The sequence below is a fragment of the Malania oleifera genome, chromosome 4, assembly GCF_029873635.1.
Source record: "Malania oleifera isolate guangnan ecotype guangnan chromosome 4, ASM2987363v1, whole genome shotgun sequence".
Classification (NCBI taxonomy): Eukaryota; Viridiplantae; Streptophyta; class Magnoliopsida; order Santalales; family Ximeniaceae; genus Malania; species Malania oleifera.
The window spans coordinates 104946102-104972525 of NC_080420.1; the positions used below are offsets into that span (position 1 = coordinate 104946102).

The window sequence follows — 26424 nt, forward strand, 5'->3', positions numbered from 1 at the left end:
AAAATTTACAGTCGTTTGCTCCCATGGATTTAGGCATTACCGTACCACATAATTATTTGTGTCATTATTTTATTACTTTCATATAATATATGTGATTATGTTTTTAGTATATTCCAGTATTCCACTATTGGTTTCTGCATTGTGTGATTTGTTTTTCTCTTGTGCATCCATTTACACAACATGTATCTCTCTCTCTCTCTCTCTCTCTCTCTCTCTCTCTCTCTCACACACACACACACACACACACACTTGATATCTGTTAAGGGGACGAAGACGAAGACGATGATGTGGGGTTCTCGTAGAACTAAAAGGTATCAGCTCTAGCCCTTTCCACCACAAAATGCCCTAAAAAATCCATAGTTTCCACAAGATTTTCTTCGTACAAGAACTCCTCCCTACACACTCTCTCTACTTCTCTGTCAAAATCATGCATGAACACATGAATTTGGTGCTTTCCCTCTTTCTTGCTCCTCGCTAAGACGTCAATGGTGAAGATCGCCAACATTCTTCCCCGTGCCGATGACGAGTACACGCGTAAAGCATCCACAAGAATCACATCCTAACCCACTTTGTATATATGATTCAGAAGATCATTAATCCCTAGCCGACATTCTGAGAATAGAAGGTTTTGCACCGGTCAACACTCATTCCAAACTTGGGATTTCGCCGATTCCAAAGAGTTCCGGCAACTCCTTGATCTTCATTGTGTACTGGACGTTGTAGGCTTCAATGTTGGGGTGTTTCTTCTTGAAGTCAACAATGAAGTAGTTGCTCATGTTGAGGAAGACAGTACGACTATGGACGTTGAGGGCTTTCTAGAGTAGTGTCTCGTGGGTTAGGCTGAAGATGAGGAAGTTGCAGGGGGTGACGCAACCACTGAGGATGGCAGCGACGGAGTTGAGCTTGATGGAGGACATGTGGCCAATGGCATTGGAGGTGATAGCGTAGTGGAGGAGCACATCGACGATGGATTCAAGGAGGGGAGCATTAAGGGAGGTAGCGTGATAGAGGAGGGGAGGAAGCCTCTGATATTGGAAGGGAGGACCAATTAAAAAATGCTAGGTGAACCAGCATTTTCGATTTAATAATTGCTAGTCCATTTAGCGTTTTTTAAAAGACATCAATTTAAAAAAATAAAATAGTTTGAAAAAACTTCAAAATATACTTGTTGTTATAAAATAATACAGGAATAAATAAATGTGGATAATTAGAAGGTAATGAACACAAGAAAAATAAAATAAAAATAAATAATAAATAAAAGTGAGACCGAATTTACATCGTTCGATTTATACCTACTCTACGGACGGATGAGATTTGAAATCCACTATTTTAAGAGGAATTACAAAATATACCTGACTTTTGTACAAATATCTCACTTTCTTAGCTTACAAAATATCTCACTTTCTCTTTTCTCTCCTGCTTCTTTCTTCTCAATTTTTTGTATACTCAATATTCTGCACTCTGTATTTTGCACTTTACACTCTTCGTTTTTCCTCACCTTATCTCAATCAGGTGATTCCCTTTATATAGTCGTGGGAGGAGCAAGTGGGTTTGTTTGATAATAATAATGGATTCACATGCATAGAAAACATGAGAGAGATGGGGCAAGTATGATGAAGACATGAATGGTGACATCCACCATTCATTTCACAACACTCTCCCTTGGATGCCATCCATATATTAACTTATCTAATTAAGATCTTTATGACGTTTCATTCTAATAAGATGAACCAGTCTCTTGAATGTTGAAGTTGGCAAAACCTTGGTGAATAAATCTGCTAGATTATCACTTGATTGGATCTATTGTACATCTATATCACCATTCTTCTGGAGTTCATGCGTATAGAAAAATTTTGGAGAGATATGTTTTGTCCTGTCATCCTTTATGTATCCTCCTCTCAGTTGAGCTATATATGCGGTTTTGTCTTCATACAAAACTATTGGAATATCCTTGATTGATTGAAGACTACAATTTTCTTGGATATGGAAAACTATTGATCTAAACCACATGCATTCTCTACTAACTTCATGAATAGTTAGTATTTTAGAATGATTGGAGGATCTTACTGTAATCGTTTGCTTCACTAATTTCCAAAATATAGCAGTTTTTCCATAAAGAAACACATATCCAGTTTGAGATTTAGCATTGTGAGGATCGGATAGATATCCAACATATGCATATCCTACTAGTTGAGATTTGGAATTAAACGAGTAAAATAGACCCAAATCATATGTACCTCTTAAATAATGTAGAATGTATTTAATTCCATTCTAGTTTCGCCGAGTAGGAGCAGAGCTATATCTTGCTAGTAGATTCACAGCAAATTTAATGTTAGGTCTAGTACAATTTGCCAAATGCATCAAAGAACCGATAGCACTTAAATATGGTACTTCAGGACCAAGTAATTCCTCCTCCTCATCAAGAGGTCGAAATTGATCTTTTTTTATATCAAATGATCACACCATTATTGAAGATCCCAGAGGATGAACTTTATCCATATAGAATTGTTTCAATACCTTTTCAATATATTTAGATTGATGAATAAAAATTACGCCATTTAAATGTTCAATTTGTAGGCCAAGATAATATTTTGTCTTTCTTAGATCTTTCATCTCAAATTCTAGCATTAAATAATTAGAAGTTTTAGTGAGCTCTTCAGGAGTTCCAACCAAATTTAAATCATCAACATAAACAGCAATTATAGAAAATCTGGATTATGATCACTTAATCGATTGTACCACATACGCTCGCCATATTAGGAATGTTGGAGTTTGACTGAATATAAATTACTAGGTTTTGCTTCAGGAAACTCAAAACCTTCAGGGATTTTCATATAAATTTCTTTATCCAATGATCCATATAGGTATGTTGTTACTACGTCCATGAGATGTATGCTCAGTCGTTCAGCGACTGCTAGCCCAATTAGGAATCTAAAAGTGATTTTATCCATTATAGGAGAATATGTCTCTTCATAATCAATTTCGGGTTTCTGCGAGAAATCTTGTGCCACAAGCCTTGATTTATATCAAGTAATTTCATCATTTTCATTTCGCTTGCGCACAAATACCCATTTGTATCTAACGGGTTGGACATCTTCTGGTGTCCGGACTACAGGTCCAAAAACTTTTCTTTTTAAAAGAGAGTTTTATTTTTGATGTAATAGCCTCTTTCCATTTTGGCCAATCACTTCTATATCGACATTCATCCACAAATTTTGATTCAGGATCCTCATTACTTTTTATAATGTCAATAGCTACTGCATATACAAATGTATTATTTACAATAACTTTATTTCTATCCCAAATTGCTCCTATATAATGTATTGAGATCTCATTATTATTTCCAAGTACTTGTCCTTTTTCAAGGGATGTCTTTTCAGGAGTTTTCTTTTTAGGAGATTCCTCTTTAGGAAGAGATTTCCCTTTAGGAGATTATATACTAGGGATTTCATTTTTAGGACAAATAGGTTTGTGAATGTCGATTGGATTACTTATCTCTATAACCTCTTCTAGGGCGTTTATAGATTTCAATTTTCTCCTTTTGGGAGTCTTATCTTTTGCAGCAACATGTCTTCCACGTTTAACTTGTGGCTTAGATTTATTAGTCAGTTATTGTCCTTCAGGGACATCAATACGTGCTGGAGTATTTGCAGCAGGTATATGAGATTTTAGTATTGCCTTGGTATCTGCAAAAGAATTAGTTAATTGATTTACAATCCCTTGGAAATGTATAATCTTTTAAACTTCAAGTTCACATTGATTTGTATGAGAATCTAAATGAGATAAACTTATGACATTTCATGTGATTTCATGTTGTGCTTCAGGTACTAATTTTGCTCCCCCTAATGTAGGGAATACCGTTTCATCAAAATGACAATCTTGAAACCGTGCTTTAAACAAATCACCCGTTAAAGGTTCAAGATATCTAATAATAGAAGGAGAATCAAAACCAACATAGATACCAAGTTTACGTTGAGGACCCATTTTAGTTCTTTGACTCATGACATTCCATGTGATTTCATGTTGTACTTCAGGTACTAATTTTACTCCCCCTAATGTAGGGAATATCGTTTCATTAAAATTACAATCTTGAAATCGTATTTTAAACAAATACTGTATATATACTATACAACCAAAAGTTCTTAAACCTTTAACGGGTAAGACCGGATTTATGTGGATAATCAGAAGGTAATGAACACAAGCAAAATAAAATAAATAATAAATAATAAATAAAAGTGAGACTGAATTTACGTGGTTCAGTTTATACCTACTCCACGGACGGATGAGATCTGAAATTCACTATCTTAAAAAGAATTATAAAAATACCTGACTTTTATATAAATATCTTACTTTCTCTTCTTTGTCATGTTTCTTTCTTCTTTATTTTCTCAATATTCTGTATTTTACACTCTACACTTTTTATTTTTTCTCAATAGTGATTCCCTTTATATACTTGTGAGAGAAACAAGTGAATTTATGTGTAATAATGATGAATTTACATGAGAAACATGACAGAGATGGTCCATTCATTTCACAACACTCTTATTTACTCTCTAGGAAAACAAGCAACAGGGAACACCTCCGGCTCCGGCTAAGAGCAATGGGAAATTCCAATTCCGTTTAGTGTGTGTGAGAAAGAGAGAGAGAGAGAGAGAGAGAGGAGCAGGAATGGTGGCTCGGAAGTTCCTCGTAAGTTACAATGATGACACTTTCGACGTCGACTACGACACCGACGACGGCTTCGAAGTTCAGTCTCTTCGGCTCTTTTATAACGTCTTCCCCTTTCGTCTTCTTCGTTGAACCTCTAACCTCTTTCCTTTGCAGGTCTTCAAATTCCAGCTCTTCTCTCTCACGTCCATCCCTCCGGATAACCAAAAGGTCTCTAATCTCTATACGCTTGCGTCTCATTGAAATTTTGTGTTTTTGTGCTTTGTTGATGATGATGAATTGTGTATGAAGATTTTGGGAGGCGATGATGATCATTTCGTGTCCGACGACTCTGATCTCATCGCCATTTCTGATAAACTCCGACTGGTGTCGCTTGATGAGGAAGTCGAAGTCGAGGTCGAATTAGAAATCGAAGAGGAAGGAGAATCCTCAAATCAGCACGCCGGATTGGGAAATGCCGATCAGAATTTGGGGTCGGTCAACAAGGAAATCGAGGTCAAAGGGGATGGAGAAGGAAAGTCGTTGAATCAGGACAGTGAATTACTGAAAGCCGATGAGGAATTGGCTCGGATGTTACAGGTATTCCCGGACGAATGCACTTTTTTTTTCTTCTTTCTGAAGCAAAGGAATTGCATGTTGAAAGCAAGAAAAGTACATCTAAATGGCTAGCCACTGTTTTTTTTTTTCAGTATTTGCGAAGTGCATATCTTGGTTTGAAAGCATACAATTCTTGCATTTTGCATCATTTGTTTAGCGGTATGAAAGTATTTTTCTTGCATCGAAGATCAACTATTGCGTTTGTTTTTTGTCATGAAAGAAGGAAAAACACTTTTAAAATGGTAATAAGATTGTAACTTATGCTCTCAGGTGTACGAATAGTTCTAAATGCATAGCAAACATTGAATGATTGCTTAAGCGCAGCTTTAGAAAGCGAAAGAGTTTAGGAAGTCTCTTTCTTGCTTTTGGGAGGAAGCTAAAAGTGCTTTCAAACTGCCAATTATAATGCTTATGGTAATGAGTTATGTAAATTTTGAACCTTGTAACCTTTTTCGACTTTTCTAAATTTCTAGGCCGAGGAAGAGGCTCTTTTACTTCAGAAGTATGTTGCTGGTGAAGATAGGCAACAAATGGAGCAGAGGATACGGCCTTACATTCGTCAGGTTCTCATGGTAATTGTGCATTATGGGCTCTTCATTGGTGCAGAATCTTAATTATATTTTTTCCCACTCTACTTCATTTTCAATTAGATTAATTAGAAAACTTAGGAAAAATAGGAGTAAAAAAAATATAAATTTCCTGTTTTCTATTGTATTATTTTAAGTTTAGAATTTAACTTCAGTTGAGGTATTATGTTTCGGTGAGTGGATTTTTTCCCCTCCCCTGTCGGATGCTAATTTTTGAAATTTCTTTTCTTTCAATGTAATTTTTTCGGTGTCTGAGCATTTTATTTTGGAGATTTGACACTCATGCTAAATTGACATGGTGTTCATGCAGTATGAAGACTTGAATAATCAGGAGGTGGCTCGAAAAACAGTCCCTGTAGATGAGCTTGAGGAGAAAGCATTGGTTTCTTTGGCTAAGGTTTGAGTACCTACTGCCCAAATATTTATCTATAATCATTTCTGTGTGTTTTATCATAGAAAGGAGCGAATTGATCTTTAAAGTCTATGCATGATAGTTAGCGAGGTTGGCAAATTATTATTATTATTATTATTATTATTATTATATATGAATTATGCATTGAACTTGATGACTTTCAAAGTAGAACGGAGGTCAAATAGCTGTTAAATGATGCTGTATTCAGTGAGTGTGATTAGCATATAGCTAGGATTGTTTGAGCCTTTGTAAGTTGTACATTTATGTGGAAAACTGCTATTGAGAAAAGAATTGGAATTGATGATGAATGTTTGGTATTGAAGGTCAAGACACAATGTATTGTGAAGATAGGTAGAGGTAAAGCCATTTGATGCATTGATCGTTAATATTATATGCATAGAATTGGCATATATATACTGTGCCGTGAATCATGCACTAGAGCTTATGAGTATAATGACGAGCTGTTTTTTTTTGTTCTTATATATATATATATATATTAAAAAAAGATAACAAAACAAAACCGTAAAGAAAAAAGTAATTAAAAGGAAATAAAAAATCCTCCATTAAAAGAAAAAAAATTTACTAGAAGAGCTCAGTTATAGGTATTTTATATTCTTTTACATGTAAGCACTGCCAGAAAGTAGACTAACCAACCTTTATTGTTGCTTATATAAAAAAGAGGCAAATAGTAGAGAAAGATTATGAGAAGATTGTCTCTTGCATTGCTTTTGCATTTAGCACAATTGTTGGGAATCATTCTCTTTCCAAAGATTAGATGGTAATGGTTAAGAACCTTGATTGAGACTAACATCAGACTTGAGATTGGGAGACTAATTTGATGCATACAGGTGGAAGGTGAACTCCAGTGATGGCCAGTGACCTAAAAAATATATATCTGATTATGAACTTGTTTATTTTTCTAATTGTCTGCTTCCTTTCGGTGAGTTAGCTTAAGAGCCAATGACCAATAAATAGATCTGATTACGAACATGTTTGGTTTGTCGATGGCTTACTTCTCCTTATTTCATTAGTGTTAAACTATATATATTAGGCATCCTATTTAAAATATGGAAAAGCAAATTTGTGGCAGTGACGTCAATGTTGTGGTTGCAGCCACATTCGCCACTTTTCGATAGATTTAAATGAAAAGATAAAACCCTATGGATGGTGTTATTGCACTAGTAGGTTATATGCAAAGTTTAACAAATTTTGTTGAATTTTCCCTTTCTGTAATTTCCAATCTTACCTGTGCTTCCAATTTTTTTTAAAAAAATATTTGTATCAATTCTTTTACCAGTGTGCGTGCCTTGTCATTCTTTAATTTCATGCGGAATGTTCTTTTCTATCTTGGTTTTTGCTTGCAGTAGCTCCAATATCCAAATTTTCTTGCTCCACCTGTTAATGTAAATTGCAAAATAAAATTTTTTGGAAGATGTATGTGAATGAAATTGATATCTATTGTCCAACTGAGCATCCTATCATCAACAGACACTGAATAAAAAATTCAATATTTTTAGAGCTATTAAAAAATGTGCAGGAAATTATTGAAGGGGAAACCTCGAAAATTTAATCATTTCACAAATGAATCAAATTGTCAAGATGTCTTAAAAAGTAATATAACCATCTGATGACTATGGGAAATCATCAGAAATTGAAAAGATTTAAGGCTGGATAAGAAAGGTAAAGTCTTAAAGACTTACAATGGAAGGTTATACGAGAAAGTGAAAAACTTATTGTACTGTATGCAGACTTCTCATGTTGAAGAACATGCAAGATGTCAGTTGAATAATATTTCCGCACTCCAAAGAATGAATGAATATAAAGGGAAGTTGGTGAAGGAGAATGTAAGAGAGAAAGGAAGAAGAAGAAACCAAGTCTAGAGAAGCAAGAAGAGAGGACCGCTGGTGTAGGGGTTTTTTCTTAATATTCTCAAAACCTTCTTCAGAGAAGGAATTCATAAAAGATGTACTTGAACTTTAATTATTAGAGATTATCATTTCTTTCTTAGCTTGGGATCTCATCTGAAGTGCTACCCTGTCACTTTTGGCAGCCAGAAATTATATAGGTAATTAACAAGCATATGTTTCTTAGAATAAACAAAACAGTTGTCTGACTTGAAATAATTAAATCAATACATACATACATATATACACCTCATGAGGTAACCTTGCAATTGTAAGCGTTGCGCTCTCTTACCATCTTATGGTGTTTCTTACTTAATGTCATCTTTAATTGTTAACTTGCACAAGTGGTAATGATTTAAACGATTCTCAAAGTTGTGTTTTAAGTAGGTTAAGGCTAGGCATAACCCATATAAATGTCTAAAACGCAACAAAGAGTTGATACTTCTTATTTTTTTGTTTATTATTATTTTTTTTAATGTGGTGGGGTGGGAGGGCTTCAATACAAAGCTGTTTCATAGGCATGGTTGTATATTGTGTTTGGGTTTTGAACTGTAATTGTGCTTTTCTTGTTATGCCTTTTTTTGTTTTTTTAATTAACGTGGGACTACAGCCACCAACAAGCCCTTTTGGACCCCCTAGTGCGGCACCAAACTCACGGCGGTGGAAATGTTGCCACCCGCCCATTGACGCACCCCTGGTAATTCACCGGGCAATTCACAAGTGGGGAATCGAACCCGTGACCTTGACCAAAGTCTCAAATCTGCCCTTACCAGCTAGCTCAAATGGGATTTCCTGTTATACTTTTTTGCTTACCAGAAAACTTCATTCCAATTATTTTGTTCTGTAGACTTTCATGTAGACTTTGATTTGGGAAAGTAAATTAATATTCTTTTATCATGTTCAAAATGTTGTTTCATTTTAAGTAGTACCTCTTTTCAACTCTGTGTCAGTGCCATGTGTTATCTGTGTCACCATGTAATTTTATATTTTGTTGTACGAAGGTACCTTTTTGACTTGCTTAAATTGCTTTTCTGCTGAATATGTTTTAGGAGGGGAATTTTAAACCTTCAAAAAGTGAGCAAGATCATGCTTTCCTGCTGCAGCTGCTTTCTTGGTTTAAACAGTCCTTCAGGTTTTTCTCATTACGTAGCTGTCTTTTACCCACAAATACTGTAAGATACTCAAAAGTTGGACAATGTTCAATGATGGAAACAGCTAAATCCAAATTTAGTTCCTGATAGATGTACTACTGTTTTAATATAAACTTGTACATATGTCGTTTGTCACGTGTTTGCAAGTGAACAAATTTAAGTAATATATTAAGTAATTATAATATAGTTAAAAGATTTCTAAAAAGAGTAATAATCAAGTTTATAAATTGAAATATGAATACATGAAATTATTTACAATAATTTATATTTCTTTGCAATTATAAAATACTGGCATAGATGCAGAATGCTGCTATGACACAACAATATCGGAATTTCTCCAAATCATAAAATATAAGATATAGCACAGAGTGGATAAAAAAATTAACTAAAATGATATAATATTTACATTTAAGTATTTAACTGCAAGACCGGGATACCCCAAAAAAAAAAAAACTAGAACTGTATAATGTTACTCTTAAATTTTTTAGACCCTCATGGTCTGCCCTTTCCCTGGACCTTGCATAAATAGGAGCATTGTGCGCTGGCCTGCCCTTTACATATGACAAAAATTAAATTTTAGTATTTATATAACATTCTATATAAAATTTTTAATGAACACATATGCATCATATATATATATATTTTTTATTTTGTCAATATTCTGAATGTCTACTTTTTCTACTGAAAATGCTGGTATGTTAATTGCAGTTTTCTATGAAAAAACCTCGAAGTTTAATGTTTTTTGTGATCATGATTTTTTATGAATAAAATAAAATAAATTCATCAAAAAATGGTGAAAAGAGTGCCTAGAAGTTTTGGAGAAGTGTAGCTATGAAAAATACATTTTTAACATTATGAACATATTTATGAAATGTTGGATGCGTGTTAAAGAGGTGTTCAAAGTTTGTCAATATTATAAATTTGACACGAATATGGTTGCCTTACAGAAGCAATGGTGCTACATAGTTTTGCAGTAACTAAACTATGATACTCATAACATACAACAACAACAAACCAAACCTTAAATCCCATTTGTTGGGATAGGCCACATAAATCTTTTTTCACTAATTTACACAATCATGGGCAATTTCCTCCGAGAAATTCAGCGCTATTAAATCCTTACTCACTATTTCATTACAAGTTATTTTAGGTCTACCCTTGCCCTTTCTACTACTCCTCATAGTAACTTGCTTACTTCTCCTCATTGGTGCACTATCTGACCTCTTACATATGTCCAAACCATCTAAGCATCCCTCCCTTATCTTGTCTTCTATAGGAGTTATGCATAACTTACTACAAATATGTTTATTTCTTAGTTAATTTTTTAATCTTATACCACTCATCCAACTTAGTATTCTCATCTCAATAACTTTTACTTTTTAGATATGTTGTTTTTTAGTCACCCAACATTCTGATCCACATAGCATGGCTGGTCTTACAGCCTCACTCAAAGCACTTCTCCATTTTACATAACCATCACTTTCTCCTTTAGTTTGCATAATAGATTCTTCAAGGTATTGAATCTACTAGTGTTATTGATTTTCTCTTGACCATCATGTTTAACCTTTTTCTCCAATATTCCTTCAACTATGACTGAAATTGCATTTCATATATTCTATCTTATTTCTACTTATCATAAAACCTTTAGATTCTAAAGCTTTTCTCCATAATTCTAACTTAGATTCTACTCCACCCCTTGTTTCATCAATCAAGAAATATCATTTGCAAACAACATATACAATAGAACCTCATTTTGGATACTCTTAGGAAGTTCATCCATCACTAGAGGAAAATGATAAGGACTCAAAGCAGATCCCCTACTGTGATTGGAAATTCCCTAATGTCTCCACCTATATTCATGACGCTAGTCATTACTTCATCATGCATATCCTTAATGACTGAGAATACCTACTACATATGCCTTTTTTTTCCCCCTAAAACTCATCATAGAAATTCCCTAGGTACCCTATCATAATCCTTCTCTAAGTCAATAAAAATCATATGCAAGTTCCTCTTATTTTCCTTTAATTTTTCCATAATCTTCTTAAAAAATTTAGAACTTCTTTAGTAAACAAGCATAAAATCAAATTGATTTTCTAAGACCCTCACTTCTAACCTTAATCTTTGTTCAACTTCCCTTTCTCACAGTTTCTTTGTATGACTCATAAATTTAATTCCACGATAATTATTACAATTTTGAATATCTCCTTTATTTTTGTACATGGGTATTAAAGTTCTTTTCCTCCATTTGTTTGACATTTTCTTAGTTTTTTTAAATTTTTGTTAAATAAATTAGCAAACCATATAACTCCGTTATCACCTAGGCATTTCCAAGCTTGAATTGGGATGTTATTCGGTCCAATAGCAATTCCATTTTTAATCTTTTATAGTGCAAGCTTAACTTTTCATTCTCTAATTTGGCGTATGATACTTATAACATAAAAAAGGGCAGCCTGGTGTACAAAGCTCCTGCGTATGCGGGGTCCGGGGAAGGGATGGACCACAATGGGTCTATAGCACGCAGTCTTACCTTACATTTTTGTAAGAGGTTGTTTCCACAACTCGAACCTGTGACCTCTAGGTCACACGGCGACAACCTTATCATTCTGCCTAAGCTCCCCTTATGATACTTATAACATACAAAAACTAAAATTATGTTTTTAAAACAAAATATAAAAAACCATAAATTTATAGAGGCACTTATTTATTCTTATTTTTATATAGAATTATAATATAGTTAGATCTAGTGCTAGCCCTTATGGATTGTAAACCAATGGATTAACCCTATAGATGGAGATATCATACGAGATGGACATTATCGACATGAAAAAAGTCGAATCAAGTTAGTCTTAGGTTATTATGTGATAGTATGTGTTAATATAATTGGTTACTAAAATAATACTCAAATATAATATTTTAAAGTGCATATTTAAACATGATAGGTTGTTATGTGATAGATATGTGTAGGATTACTTTAAAAATAAATTAGGTTATTATTGTCTAAAATAGTATTTTTGGCAGAATATGTAAATGTTTAGCTTTTTTTTTTTAAAAAAAAAAATTGTAGTTATTTGATTTTATAAGAGATAATATGCTGCAAGTAAAAAATTCATATGAGAATTATTGTTAAAATTTTTTTAATGGATAAGGTGAAATTTAAATTTTTATTTTGTGTAAACTTAAATATTTTAATATGAGCAACTTTAATTATTTGTACCACGTGCCTATGAGTTGTTCTTTTGATTCACAAAATATTAAAATAATGTTTAGTTTACATAATATAGCACAAGTGCACCTGTGATAAGAATTCAATAATTTTGTTACACAATTCCTATGTGTATTAGTAGTTAATATATAACTTGTCATTCATTTACTAAAATCTTTATATTTATTATTTTCTGTTTTCATAATGGTCAATAATGAGTTTCATCTAATTTCAAATAAAATTGAATTAACAATTTGATGATACTTATACTCTATGATTTTATTTCAAATATTTATGTTGGTAGTGTGCTACTCTAGGAAGCATTGATACTGATAGAAGACACGGATATGACACGATATTGACATGATGATACCACAATTTCAAAAAAAATGAGAATATGACACATTAGGATATGTTAATTTATTAATATAAAAATAGATATTTTTAGGCCTGTTTTTCCTTTTAGATGACAAACGTTGTTGAAATTTTGATCTAAAATGAAATATAAGCACCATTCATTCAAAATGATCAATTACACATTTTACAAACTATACTTACACAGTCATCAGCTACATTCATATTATGGAGTATTGGTCCAACAACAAAAAAACAATTTAAGTGCATGGCTGATGGTGGGCAATGGGCATGGCTCATCAAGAACATTTTTTTTTCTTTTTCTTTAAAAGATTAACAGGGAATGGAGAGGTAAACTGGCAATGGCTTTAGAGAGAAAGGGTGGAATTCCAGAGAAGTGTCGGTATTTCCTAAGTGCTACTCTTGCTATTGTGTTGCATATGTTGGACTGCAACTTTAGAATCTTCATTGGAAGAGTGATGTCTTCTACATGGAGTAGGGTTCTGTTTTTGTTTAGAGGACTCTGATTGGTTGATGTGCGGCATTATTGGAGGGCATTGTTATTTAATTGCCTCACAACTATTACTCAGTAGTTCCATCATTTGCTGGAATTGATCTCCATTATTAATGTTGCTACATATTTGGCTATGTTGGAATGGATCTGGTCCAGCTGACTTAAAATTTTACATAGTGGAGCCGCCTTTTATTTCAGTCGCCCTGATTTCGAGTTCAAATTTTAGGTGTGAAGTTGAATTTGCGTTAAGGTCAGGTTGACTTTGTACACACAGGCTAATGCCTGCTAGGCACTAATCAAATTACAATAGCATGTATATCTGTATTCTATTTTAGTTATATATCATGATATGAGCTCTAAGAGGCTCAAGAACAGGCAGGTTTAGACTTTAGAAGCAGATGAAGTATACAATTCTAGTCTACAGGAAATTGTCCGTCATTTTATATTTTGTACTTTGTTGCAGATTAGACACCTGTTCCATCAACCTCAGAATTTATGGGCTTGTTAGTTTTGGAATACAGTTTTGTGTTTTCCTTTCATTTTTTCAAAGGATTACAAAAGTGCCACATTGTTTTCCACTTATCCAACATTTGTGTAGAAAAGCTAGAAAACATCTTTTTATTGTTTTTCATATTTTCTGTACAAATGTATTAAAAAAAAAACAAGGTGGCATTTTTTTAATTATTTAAAAAAATGGCAATGAAAGTGAAAACAATTCTGCATTAGTGAACAGGTCTTAGGGCCCCTAAGGTTTCCGCACAAGGTCCTTTTGTTTTTCCTGAAGTCTTGAACATATTTTATGAGTGAAGATGGATAATATTGAAAAGCACCTAAGGAGTGTCATGCCAATTGCAAAAGGCACAGGAACTGTACACAAATTTCAGGTCCAAATCTCTATGGTCTATATATATAATCTATGAAGCCTGGTCAGGGGCTTTGCTCTTACAAGTATGGAGTGGTGCCAAAGCCTCTTTGAAACACTTCCTGCCAAATGCTGTGCTCTTCATTGATTGAGAGTAGGAGCAGAAGCATTTTGGTCTTCCCAAATCACTTTTTCTATCATCTCTTTCAGTCTTTGTTAAAGGTTGATATACATTGTTGGTCAACAACCTAACAGTTTAAGCTTTTAGGTAAAGTGGCAATGTAACATGGTATTGGAGCTGGTTACCTGGAGGTCCTAGGATCTAGTCTTGTTGCCATTGTTTATTGTTTGTTTGCTAAGAATTATCTTATTCCCTGTAATGGGTATTCAAATGTGTTTATCTCTCCACGGGCAATCAAGCTGCATGTGCTGGGGAGTGTTAAAGCTTGATATACATTGTTGTCCCACAACGTAACAGCTTAAGCTTTTAGGTAAAGTGGTAATCTAATAGTATTAAAGCACCAATCATCTGTAAATGCTTCCAGCAAACTTATGGGCATGTAATCTCCCGTGTTTTGACTCTTGAGAAAAAAAAAGGGGGGGGGGGGGGGGAGGGGGTTAGTGACTTCTTTCAAACCTTTCCTGCTCAAAAAATATCTGAGAATTACTTCAGCTTTTATAATCCTCCAGTTGCTCTTGAAATAATCCACAACCATCTAGTATGCTCTCTTCACTAATTGAATCAAATTTCAAATCATCAATCTTGATTCTCCCTCCTTAAGTTTCTTTAAACAAGTATTCATATAAATTCAGTGTTCCTTCGAATACCTCATCGTCCTTGGTTAACCCCACCCATTGTATTATTAGGCTCTTTAGAGAGCCAGAGTTGAGTGCAACAGTGATTCTACATTTCTATAAGTGGCTATATTTTAAGGGGGATAATAGTTGAGCTATGGTAGAGGGTTTAGGCTTTAGGTTAGTTGGAGGGAGCTTTGGAGGAGGAAGTTAGGAAGGGAAGGCTTGAGATGGAGAAGGGGAAGACACTTGGGCTTAATGGTTTACTGTTCTATTTTCTCAGGGAGTTTTTTTTTATATAGTTGAGGTTGATCTCATCAAAGTTTTTCAAGGGATTTTATGTGAATGGTATGGTTGGGAGGATTATTAACTCAACACATATCATTTTAGTGCCTAATCTATTAAGATTAGAGATTAGAAACTCATTAATTTAGTTTATTACAAGATTTTACAATTTGAGTAAATGTTCTTTTCAATCACATTAGGATCTTAGAGATGAGGGATTTTCAGTGTAGTGGAGGAAGTGGTGGATTAGTGGTTGTCTTTTGTCCTCTGCTTTTACTGTTCTTGTTAATGGAGAACCTAACAGACTTCCAGGGATGGATTGAATAGGGTTGGTATTTTTTTTTTTTTTTTGTGTTTTTTGTTTCTATGTTTTTTTGCCAGTTTTTATTCTTTAGGAGGAAGTTTATCCTCCTTATATCTCTTTTCTTTCTCAATGAAATCTTTTATGTAATTAAAATATTCTGAGTCTAATGTGGTAGGATTAGCTTAGACTTCAATATCCTGTATTTGTTGCTATGGCTAGGTATGCTATTCTTACTTGGTGTTTTATGTTCCTTTAAGCGAAAAAGGAGGGAGGCAGGGGCGTTGCTTACCCGTGGCTTTTTGGAATTGGTGACTGAGAAAAGTTTAGGAGATAAGATGGCTGGAAGTGGTGCTTTTTTCTGCTCTCCAAGGGGTCATATGGTTTTGATTTATGCATGCTTATCTTCTATTCCTCTGTAGCTGTATGTGTGTATAAACCTCTTAGTATCTTTGCACTACTTGCCCAATAAGTTGGAGAAAATGAAAGATTTTTACAGTTTGGCTTGTGATACCAAAAGATCTCGCGAGTGATACTGGGGTTGGTAGGCCTAGTGGTGAGGGAGGTGATGGAATTGGGTAACTTTATGTCCAACATCGTTGCCTTTAGTGGTTCTTGAGTGTTAAAGGAAAGCAGAGCCTGCTTTTGTACAATTGATGGATGTTCTAGAGAGGAGAACCAGATAATCCCTATGAAGGCCAAGCTTGAATGGTGTCTCATGAATGGGGGAGATGCAAATGTGTGTTGGTTTTCATCCTATAACAGAATGTCACATTAGGTCTCAACCGATGAGAGAGTGATAATTTGTTGGCATAATGGAGTGTTAACTCATAATCAGATTGAGAGAGAAGAAAAAGGGATGCATGTCACAAATGACACATGTCAGACGCTTAAGTGGCCTAGGAAAAGGCTAAGAGGGTCAGGACTCCCCTTGGCGAACCTTGATTCTAGGCCCCCAGCCAAGACTCTTTTGAACATTCTATGAACAAAATTGATAGTTAGACCCTGGCACATGTCTCCCTGACCAATCTCAAGTGCTCATGTGCTGTAATTTTTCCTGTAAAGGTGAAAATATAGCATAGTCAACAGTTAATTCATATTTGTACACATGGTTCAATGTTGGTCAATTTCATAATCTGGGAAAAATGGTAATTTTATGCATTTACAGTGGGCAATGGCAATGGCGTTTTCCTTTGGGGCTGAAATTCCTATGGCTTAATTTATAGTAAGTAAAGAATTCTTGAGAATTGTGGAATGCTAGAGTGGTAATACCACTTATATGAGCTCTTGAAAATTTATTTCTTGGGTATCTCATCTCTTCTTTCCTTAGATGAAATATAGAGCTGGCATTAGAGGGAGATTTCATTTCTGGGATGAACTATGAGGAGGAATGCTTGTTTTTCTCGAGGAATGCTTGTTTTTCTCATTCTACTCCTCATTTTAATTGCCTTTTGGATCGCTATTGCTCACATTTTAAGTTTCTCCATCTCCAAAAAGGAGCACAATTTCTTGGATTTTCAGTATGTGATAAATTTGAATAAGAGAGAAATGAGTAACCTTGTCTTCATGTTGAATGTTCTTGAATTCTTTGCTACCCCTCCAGGAAATATAGAAAGGTTTGGACTCCAGGTGCTTTGAGGATTTCTCCTGTAAATCTTTTATTTATTTAGTTTTGCCCATTTGCTTCACGATCCTTATCTCAATCCCTATCTTTTGAATTCTATTGTTTGGAAAGCTAAGGCTCTATCCAGAGTTGTCTATATGTGTTCTTTTTGCATTTCCCATATCAACTTGCACTGCCCATTTTCTTGGTGTCCTTGGAATGTCTTGTTAGAAGTTTTTGGGCTTAATTTAAAGATTTTCTTCATAAATTCAGAAGCTTGGGTAGTGGTACAGAGGGAAGATGCATTTCAAATAAGTACGATTCTTTTATAGTTTGGTGGTGCATTTGTTTAGAGTCTAATGCTAAAATCTTTAAGCATCAACCAGGCCCTTCTGGTTTGTTGTGGAGAAAAGAGTTGTGCCTTTTGCTTTGCTTTGATGTTTGGTTTTTGGAGTTCTCAATAGAGTGCCTTTGGTTGATGTGTAAAGAATTGGCCAGCCTTGCTTTGTTAGTTGTTTCTAGATTTTAGCTTCCACCCCCACTTATTGTCATATTGTTTCTTCTTCCTTAATAAATCGTTTATTGGCAACTTCCTTAGCATGGTAATAGGTGCTCATCACATTTCTGATATAGTTACTATATTTTAGAGTGCTTGTCTCTTTCTATGTGCGCCCATGTAGTACATTTTCTTTCTGACAGAAATCAAGCTCTTTTATGATAATTTACTTGGGAATTTTACACATCTATAGTCTGTTCATTTTCTAATGTTTCAGGTGGGTTAATGCTCCGCCTTGTGATGGTTGTGGTAGTCAAACCATAAGTCAAGGGATGGGTGTTGCTCTTCCTTCAGAGCTTGATTTTGGAGGTTCTCGAGTTGAACTTTATCGGTATGAACTGAACATATATTCATTCCTAACTTGTGGTTTTTCTTTTGAGATTGTACGTTTATTTTGAGTCTGGCATGATGTTTATTCATCATCCCTTGTTTCACCATGATTTTTAAGATGTATTTATTCCATCCTCCATGGTACATCTTATTGACCAAGTATTAAGGCGATGATTTTTCAGTTGGCATCTATTCCATCATCCTATTTAAATTATAAAGACCAAGTATTTAGGTACCATAATACCATTGGCATTTCCGCTTCCAGTTATGAGGCCTAATTTTCCCATTATGGATTTTATCATGATATAAGATCTTATGAAATATTATAATGTTATTGTATTTGAAGATTCATTCCTTGTTTCTCTTCATTGTTTTTTTTTTTTTTTTTTTTTTTAAATTTTTTTATTATTATTTTTAAGAATAAAACTGTTTTGAAATTATCTTTTGGTAATTTTGGATGGCGGCTTATACTTACTAATATTTTATTTTAGCCTTGAACATGATACAAGATTTGATGATTTATAGTGCTTTGGAGTGTTCTATTTGAAGATATTCTTCCCTATAGTCCTAGCAATTGTTTGTGACTTGCCTGGTTCTGATGAGTGAGTTTACTATTTCATCTATATTACTGCGCTTTTTTAACAACCCAGGTGCAATTCTTGCTCAAGAATCACTCGTTTCCCACGCTACAATGACCCATTAAAGGTATTTGAGTTTGTCATCAGCTTGACAAGTTTTTTATTCTATGAACACCTTCATCTGCTTTTCACTTGCAGCTTGTGGAAACAAGAAGAGGCCGTTGTGGGGAGTGGGCTAATTGTTTTACCCTCTACTGTCGAGCTTTTGGTTATGACTCTCGTCTGGTTAGTCAAGTTTTTGGAAGAATGTTGTTGAAAGCTTCACTACTACTGCCATTGCTTTCTGAATACTTGTATTTCAACATTTTAGAATATGCTTCTGAGAAGCTTGATTTATATTTTTGTTGGGGAACTGGACATACTAGTATTACACTGATATATGTAAAAATTTTTGTTGGGGAATCATTAGCATGCTGGAATTATCCTGGTATATTAGTTTTTAACAGCACAGCAGACTTAGATTTTTGTTTTAAGAAGTTTAAAGATAGGAAATAAAGAAGCTGCTATGCAATAAACAGTAGATCCTAGAATTTCCAATATGAAAAACTTAAAACATAGTTAAAAAATGGACAGCCTAGCGCATGATGCTCCTGGTCATGTGGGGCAAGGGAAGAGTAGACTGATGTATGCTGTCACAGCCTTACCCACATGCAGAGAGATTGTTTCCGCATATGTTATGCGTTACATTTGCTAACTATGGGATGGGAGGTTATAGCACTTGCACTAATTCTAATTGCTTGGCTCAAGAATCTGTGGTTTGAAGGGAAGCTTTTTCTTTGTTTACTGACTTGTGCTTGGTTGTCTTTCATTTCCAGATCCTGGATTTCACAGATCATGTTTGGACAGAGTGCTTCTCACATCTTCTGGGAAGGTAAACTTCATTGACAGTTTTCTATTTTGTTGGTAGGAGCATTCAGTAAGTTTGGGGATTGGGCTAAGCCATATCGGTGAGAACGTCAACTACCAGAAATATCAACAAAATTTGGTTTGTTCAGGTGGATGCATCTTGATCCTTGTGAAGGAATATATGACAGACCATTGTTATATGAGAAGGGGTACTTTCTTTCAATTTTTGTTTGATTTATTATGTTATGTCATTTGCTTGTTGGTCTTAGAAAACCCCTTTATATTTGCTGCATTTTAAACTTCATGCTCCAACTGAAGGTGGAACAAGAAGTTGAATTATGTCATTGCTATTGCAAAAGATGGAGTTTATGATGTCACTAAACGTTATACAAGGAAGTGGCATGAGGTAATTTCTGAATTAGTCATGTCTTTTGGTTCTACTCTGGTTTATCCAAAAGAACAAAAAATTATGTCCCCAGTCTGGATGGGCACATTAACATTCCATCGAGTTTTTGACATGGGAGGAACACATTCATGGTTCAGGTTCTGACTCGGCGGAACATAACTAGAGAGTCTGTTCTATCTGATGTTCTTTCTAACATAACAAGGGAATGCCGGAAAAGTATTACACCTCAAATGCTTTCTATACTTGAAGAACGTGACAGGAATGAGACTAAAGAACTTGACAGGCAGTCCCTTTCTAAAGAAGATATCGCAATTTCATTACCTGGAAGACAGAGTGGGGACAAAACATGGCGCATCTTAAGACAGGAATTTGGTTCTGATGACAATTGCTCTTTGAGCTGCTCTTCCTGCCCAGTTCGGATGTGTATTGATGAGCATGTTACGAGGATATACAAAGCATTTTCTCCTCTTCTTTCCCTGTTTGTTGAGCATTCCCTTTCAAGATCTAGTGTAGTTGATGCCCTTGAGACTCTCAAAGGGATCTTGGTCAATCTCAGGAGAACCCCCTTTAGAATAAGGAGAATTTCTGTAGATTCTGTTTCTAGTAATGCACAAATTTTTGTGCATGAGATGCTGCCATCTTTGGATGAATTTCTGGATGTTCTCTCGCTGAAGAATGAATTGGATGCTAATGGTAAGGGGAACTTTTCTTTGGTTGGTGACCCTGTTAGGACATCTTTAGCATTGCCAGTAGCCATTGATGCACTGGATAGTACGATCCACAATCTTAAAGTATGTGAAAACTTTGGTAAAGATTCCCTCTGTCTGCCGCTTCTGAAGCTAAATAGAATTCATTCCGGCTCTGTTCTTGCTAGCGGGGAGGAGCTTCCTTTTGGAATTGTACGTATAGGAATCTGTGTGGTTTATATAATCAGTGTAATTCATTTAGAAATGTGTAATGTATTGGCTGTGAGCTTCTCTAAAATTTCATTATGTCGTGTTTCAGGCTACATCAGTGTTTGATGGAATTCAAGGGTCTAAATGGGAAGAACCAAATGGGGCAAGAGGTATTTTGAACATATAAAAGACAATTATCCTATGTTAAGAATGTTATATATCAATAAAAAGGAAATAAGAAGAAATTTTATGGCACAGTAGCGACTTTTAAAGAATTTATGTTCAGCTACTGATATTAATAATATTTTTCCTTTTAGCAATACCTCTTCTCAAATATAATATCTTTGGTACTGTCTTAGTGGTAAGCAAGTTAGTGCCATAAAGTGCATGGAAAATACAATAGTTTTTATTTTTTTTAATTCTCTTTTCCTCCCCAACAATTTATTTGTGTTGTGATCACTGTTTCAGATGGTCCAATTTTATCCAGGGTCATTTATAATTAATATCTGGGGGTTCTACCACTACCAACTCCCAAAATTTTTCTTTGCATTAAGAAACTTATATTGATTGAAAATATAACATAAAAGGGTAATAAATATGTTCCTGTAATCTATTTTATCTTTCTTGTTTGATGAGCTCATTGCCAATGGCATCCGCTGTGTACAAATAAGAACTGGTTTGATGATAGCAAGGGGCCAATTCGTGTTATGAAAGTACTATAATTTCATGAGACTAAAAAATATAATTTCACAAGACTTGCGTAATATCTTTGTTCTAGAGCCTAATGCTGTTGAAAATTATGATGTGTAGTGTAAAATGACTTGGAAGTCCAAGCTTCAAAGCGTGGGCAGCATAAACCCTACTGAATTATGTTGAGGTATTGATGTGATTTAGCATATCCATCAGCTTAAATTTGGCTTTGGAAGCAATCTCCGTTAGAAGTACAAAAAGCTGTTATGCTTGTGAGAGATGAGATTAAATTGGATGCGGAGATTGTTATTCCTATTGCCAGCATACACTTATCTTTTATTATGAATTAGCCACATGAGGCACTGAGAGTTCCAAATAACTGTCTTTGACTGAAGGTTCATAACCCATTAAAAAAATTTTCTACTACTTGTTTCAGATCAAATCTCAGTTAGTGTTTACCAAGTGATTCTAAATGAGAGGACTCCCACCTGTGACTTTTCAGAATATTATCACATTATTCTCATACAAAAGGGAGAAAGAGTACTGTCATTTATCTGATTATAACATCTATAGCATTCTATCTTTTCTTCTATACAATTTGCGGTTTCTTGGCATCTCACTGTCCCTAGTTCTTATTTAATGTCATTTAATAACTGAGTTTGATCTTGCAGGTTGTTGGATCACATATAAAGTATTCAATGACCAGATGCACGAGCTGGTGGCATATGAGTTTATGTCAGCCAATGATGCCCCAGAGAGAGATCCTATGGATTGGTAGGATATGTTGGAGTATATGCTTATCAAGGATTTTTCATTTATTTTCTCACAAGCTAGCCTGCATAATGTGCAATTGATATATGACTCTGTTCATTAGCCTAGAGTGAAATTCTGTGGATTGTTATGATACCTTGGAACATAGCATGATGGATTTATTTATCACGCACTGCCTACCTGTATGTTAGCAAACTTGCTCATGTCTCACTTTTAAGTGACATGGATGTATTTACTGTGAACCCATACCTATGCAAGCCTGCCTGTGTCATTGTTTAGAGAGATCCATGGATCCATTGCCTACCTCTAGTGGCAGGAACTTTTTGGGCATTAAAACACTCCTTTTAAGCGAAATGCATCCAAATCCAGCTATCTATTTCTGGCAATATATGCTTATCATCCAACCAATATATGGCAGCCATGTTTAGGATTTACAATTCCTTCAGCACAGAGAAGGAGATTATTAGGTTACGATTGCCTAACCAGGTAAGGATTTTCTATAAACCTGAAAGTCACAAGTTCAAATCATGGAAAGCAGTTTTTTGAAGATCGAGGTAAGACTGCATACGCCTTACCATTCCTAGACCTTTGATGGCATGGGAGCTTTTACCATTCTTCCTTTTATGCTGAGATGTAGGCTCATGCTTTTTAAAATCAAGTATTTATTTCCACACCTTTAGCCAATTGCCAATCAGCCAGGAAGCCTCTTGCAATCATAATTGAAGTTGATTCCCTTGAATTTTACATTTATAGAAAGCTTAACTGTAAATGGGTTTTTAACTGGAGATTCAGTGACATCAGGAGTCAATTTCAATCTCCTTTTCAGACTGGATATGGATATTGTTCTGTTTTCTCACACTAGAACAAAGTTGCAGGAGCTACTTGTATGCATACAAGAAATGGAACAAGATTGCCCTTAAGGATGCTTTTAATACAATAATTTATACATGAAAACAAAGTATCCAGATTCTAGCTTAAGACAATCTGAAATACTTCTAAACCTTAGTACATGTATATTGTGTTGAACGGTCCTTGCCTTAATATATACATATATTAAGTAATATGTTCATGTTTCAATCATACCAGCCAAAGCCAACAGTACTCATGTTGAGTTTCTGAATCGCTTAGCTATCTTTTCTCATTAGGATTGTTGCTACATATGTGGCCTCAAAGCAATTGTATATGTAATCATATATAATTAATGAACATTACAATGCATTGTAAAATTTTGCAACTGTTAGCATTGGCAGTGCTGCAGCTGCAACAGCCCTTGGACAAATACTAGGGATATGGGATTTGAATTTCCAGTTTAGCTATCTGATAGTTGTAAACGTTTGGGGTAATTGACTTCATTCATTAGACATGAACTATTTTTGATTCCTCATTCTCCTTAATGCACCTTCTGCTATTAATACGAGTATGCAGTTGTTGTTTACCATACTAATGAAGTTTATTATTGGATTCTGATTGTGTGATTCATGATGCTAATAATTCATATTCCCAAACCCAAACTTATGACACAATATTTTGGATACTTACCTTTTCAAGAATTTATTATAAATTGTTCTGTTGTGGTGATTTAGGATTCTTGAGGGAAGTGATGATGCCGGATCCAGTTGGCATATCTTGGATAAACAAGCTTCACAGATGTTTGAAAACCGTTTCGAACGTAGAATATTTACAATCAGATCGGGTCTCCAATTAAATGTCTTCAGGTAAACTTCTGTTCTGAATTTATTTGAATGTCGTTCTATTCTCATTTTACATTCAACTCAATTAACGTTAAGGATTACAGGTTCCGGTTTCTGGCTGTTCGTGATGTTCAAGCAACTTCACGGCTGCAACTAGGTAGTATTGACCTCTATGCTAGAAGCATTTGAGGGAAATCATTTGTAAAATTGTACTTCGGTTGTTCATAGGGGCTGGTGTAAGGAGCTCATTCCACCCAATGCCCTCGTGATGCTTTCGAAGGCAGCTTCTTTATGCTTTCAATTTCTGCCCATGATAATATCTCCCCTCAAGAGAAGGGTCAGATATCACAAACAGTGTCTCTCCAAGTATAGAGGTAGAACTCTGTTCATTAAGCTCTCCCAACTCTAGACAGAATTGGAGTCTTCTGCAGTGGGTGTTAAATTATTTTTTTTTGGTTTTTCTGTATTCTCAAAGGTTTTTTTTTGAAAGAGATTGAATTTTGAAAAACACATATTCTAATAATTACAGAATCAGTTTTAGAAAATTTGGGTTTAAACAGTTGAAATTTATTTTCACATTGATGAGAATTACTAACCTCAAATTAAATACGTTTTAAGTGATGGCTCAAAAAATAGGCCATGAAATATTATCTAGAATTTGACTTAATTTGTTGTTTGGGTTGCAACTTCTAGACGGTTAAGTATTAATTACTGATCACTACCCTTAATTAGCATAAGCTAAAGTTGTAGGAATTTTAATAGACCAAGTTGATGAGAGGAATTTTGAATGTTATCACTATACCAAACATAGTTTTGGTGTTAAAAGTACAAATTCAAGAATGAATTCATCTTATTACTTATAGGGAAATAAGTTTGAGAATGCAATTCCAGTCTCAATATACTTCAGGAGTATTATTTTTTATGAGGAATTCTAGAGTTTGTGAATAGAGTCAATCAAGAAGGCATGTGATAGTTTTTTGTTTTGTTGCCAAAAAAGAAACTTCTTTTTAACTGTTTAATAAATAGTGTACAAGGGATCATGTGATCTCCCTTACAATTCTTCTTTTTCTCAGCAAGCTTGCATGCTAGGGTTCTGGTAACCCTAGCTATAGTTGGCTTCCATTGTTGCCCACACAGTTATGCAACTACAGCCGCAGCCACTACTACCTTTTTGCCCATCATTCTGCCTAGCAGTCGTTAGATGATGCTTCTGCTACTTGTGGCTACCCCGCAAACCCTTTTTATTTTTTATTTTTCTTATTGTATTAAAAAATATATAAAAAAACTACCTTGCATAGCTTCTGCCTCACAAATTTGTGCATTGCTATAGAGCAGCTTCACTCCCTTAGGCCATTCCAGTTACCCAAAAACCAAAATCTCTCTCTCTCTCTCTCTCTCTCTCTCTCTCTCTCTCTCTCTCTCTTATTAACTCTATCTCTCTTTTTTCTTTGTCTAAAGTCTATTCTTGTCTCTAATCCATTCTAGGTTTTTCTACTATATTAATAAATAAATAAAAAATCATGGTTACAGTATTTTTTGCCAAATTGAACAAAAAGAGAAAAGGCTAGGAAACACCATCATATTCCTGCAATACAAAGACCGTTCATTCATACCCTAATGCAAACATCTCACAGATCCTCCAGCATGGCTTAATAACGAATTATTCAAGAGACTAATTGGCAAAGCATTCTCTTAGAAGGTTTCAACACACACAAACTGATCGAGGATGCATTATTCAATAGGCAAACACATGTTTTTGCTACAAAGATATAATCATTAAAAGGGATACATGTTGAACAATACAATCCATGGCAAGAATGTTCAAGAAAATTTGAAGGTGCAATAAGAATGCATACCTTATATGGAAGAGTTACATTCATTCACCCTTCTAAACTCTGGTGTGTGCGCATTAGAAAGAGTATCCCCACTTACAAACCTTTGGTGCATCATTGTAAGGTCAGTCTAGTTACTCACCCTTTTTGTTTTTCAAATTTAATTTTTATTTTTACATGAAAGCATGCATAATGCTATATGATTTGTTTTGTTATTATTTTGACATGAATTCATGTAATACTAGTTGAAGGATGTCATCTAGGGACTATCCGGGGTACAATCATAGATTAATATATGAAGAGGTTGCACAAAATCATATTAGAATTGCATTTTTAAGAAAAGTACATGCAAACAATCAATCGGTCCACAGGCACAGCCGACCGCCCCTTTGGCATTAAAAAAAGTAGCTATTAGCTACAAGTTGACAGTCGACCAATCTCTGCAGGCAATCGACCGACCTATCTAGAGGCTATATATTTAGCCATTTTCTTTGAGATTTCTCTAGTTTTTTGTTAATTTCATTAGTCTA

General features: G+C 34.7%; 1 protein-coding gene and 1 pseudogene across 4 annotated transcripts; one reads left to right on the forward strand and one right to left on the reverse strand.

The window, feature by feature from the left end:
• Positions 1-304: 304 nt before the first annotated feature.
• Positions 305-1074, reverse strand: LOC131153917 (protein IRX15-LIKE-like; annotated as a pseudogene).
• Positions 1075-4510: 3436 nt separating this feature from the next.
• LOC131152659 (peptide-N(4)-(N-acetyl-beta-glucosaminyl)asparagine amidase) lies at positions 4511-24607 on the forward strand. Of its 4 annotated transcripts, none has more exons than XM_058104442.1 (17): positions 4511-4746; positions 4825-4878; positions 4960-5247; positions 5739-5837; positions 6163-6249; positions 9218-9300; positions 18012-18125; positions 18775-18829; positions 18901-18987; positions 19578-19633; positions 19758-19817; positions 19927-20014; positions 20152-20913; positions 21020-21080; positions 22037-22140; positions 22272-22374; positions 23955-24607. In XM_058104442.1, the coding sequence occupies exons 1-17, from the start codon at positions 4669-4671 to the stop codon at positions 24074-24076; spliced, it is 2301 nt and encodes a 766-aa protein (XP_057960425.1). In that variant the 5' UTR covers positions 4511-4668; the 3' UTR covers positions 24077-24607. The 4 variants fall into 4 exon arrangements, 2 of the variants coding, with proteins under 2 accessions (XP_057960425.1, XP_057960426.1); XM_058104443.1 differs by lacking the exon at positions 22037-22140 and having other exon boundaries at positions 23955-24086; positions 24167-24607; XR_009136077.1 differs by lacking the exons at positions 22037-22140; positions 23955-24607 and adding an exon at positions 21721-21787 and having other exon boundaries at positions 4548-4746; positions 22272-22362.
• Positions 24608-26424: the final 1817 nt, after the last annotated feature.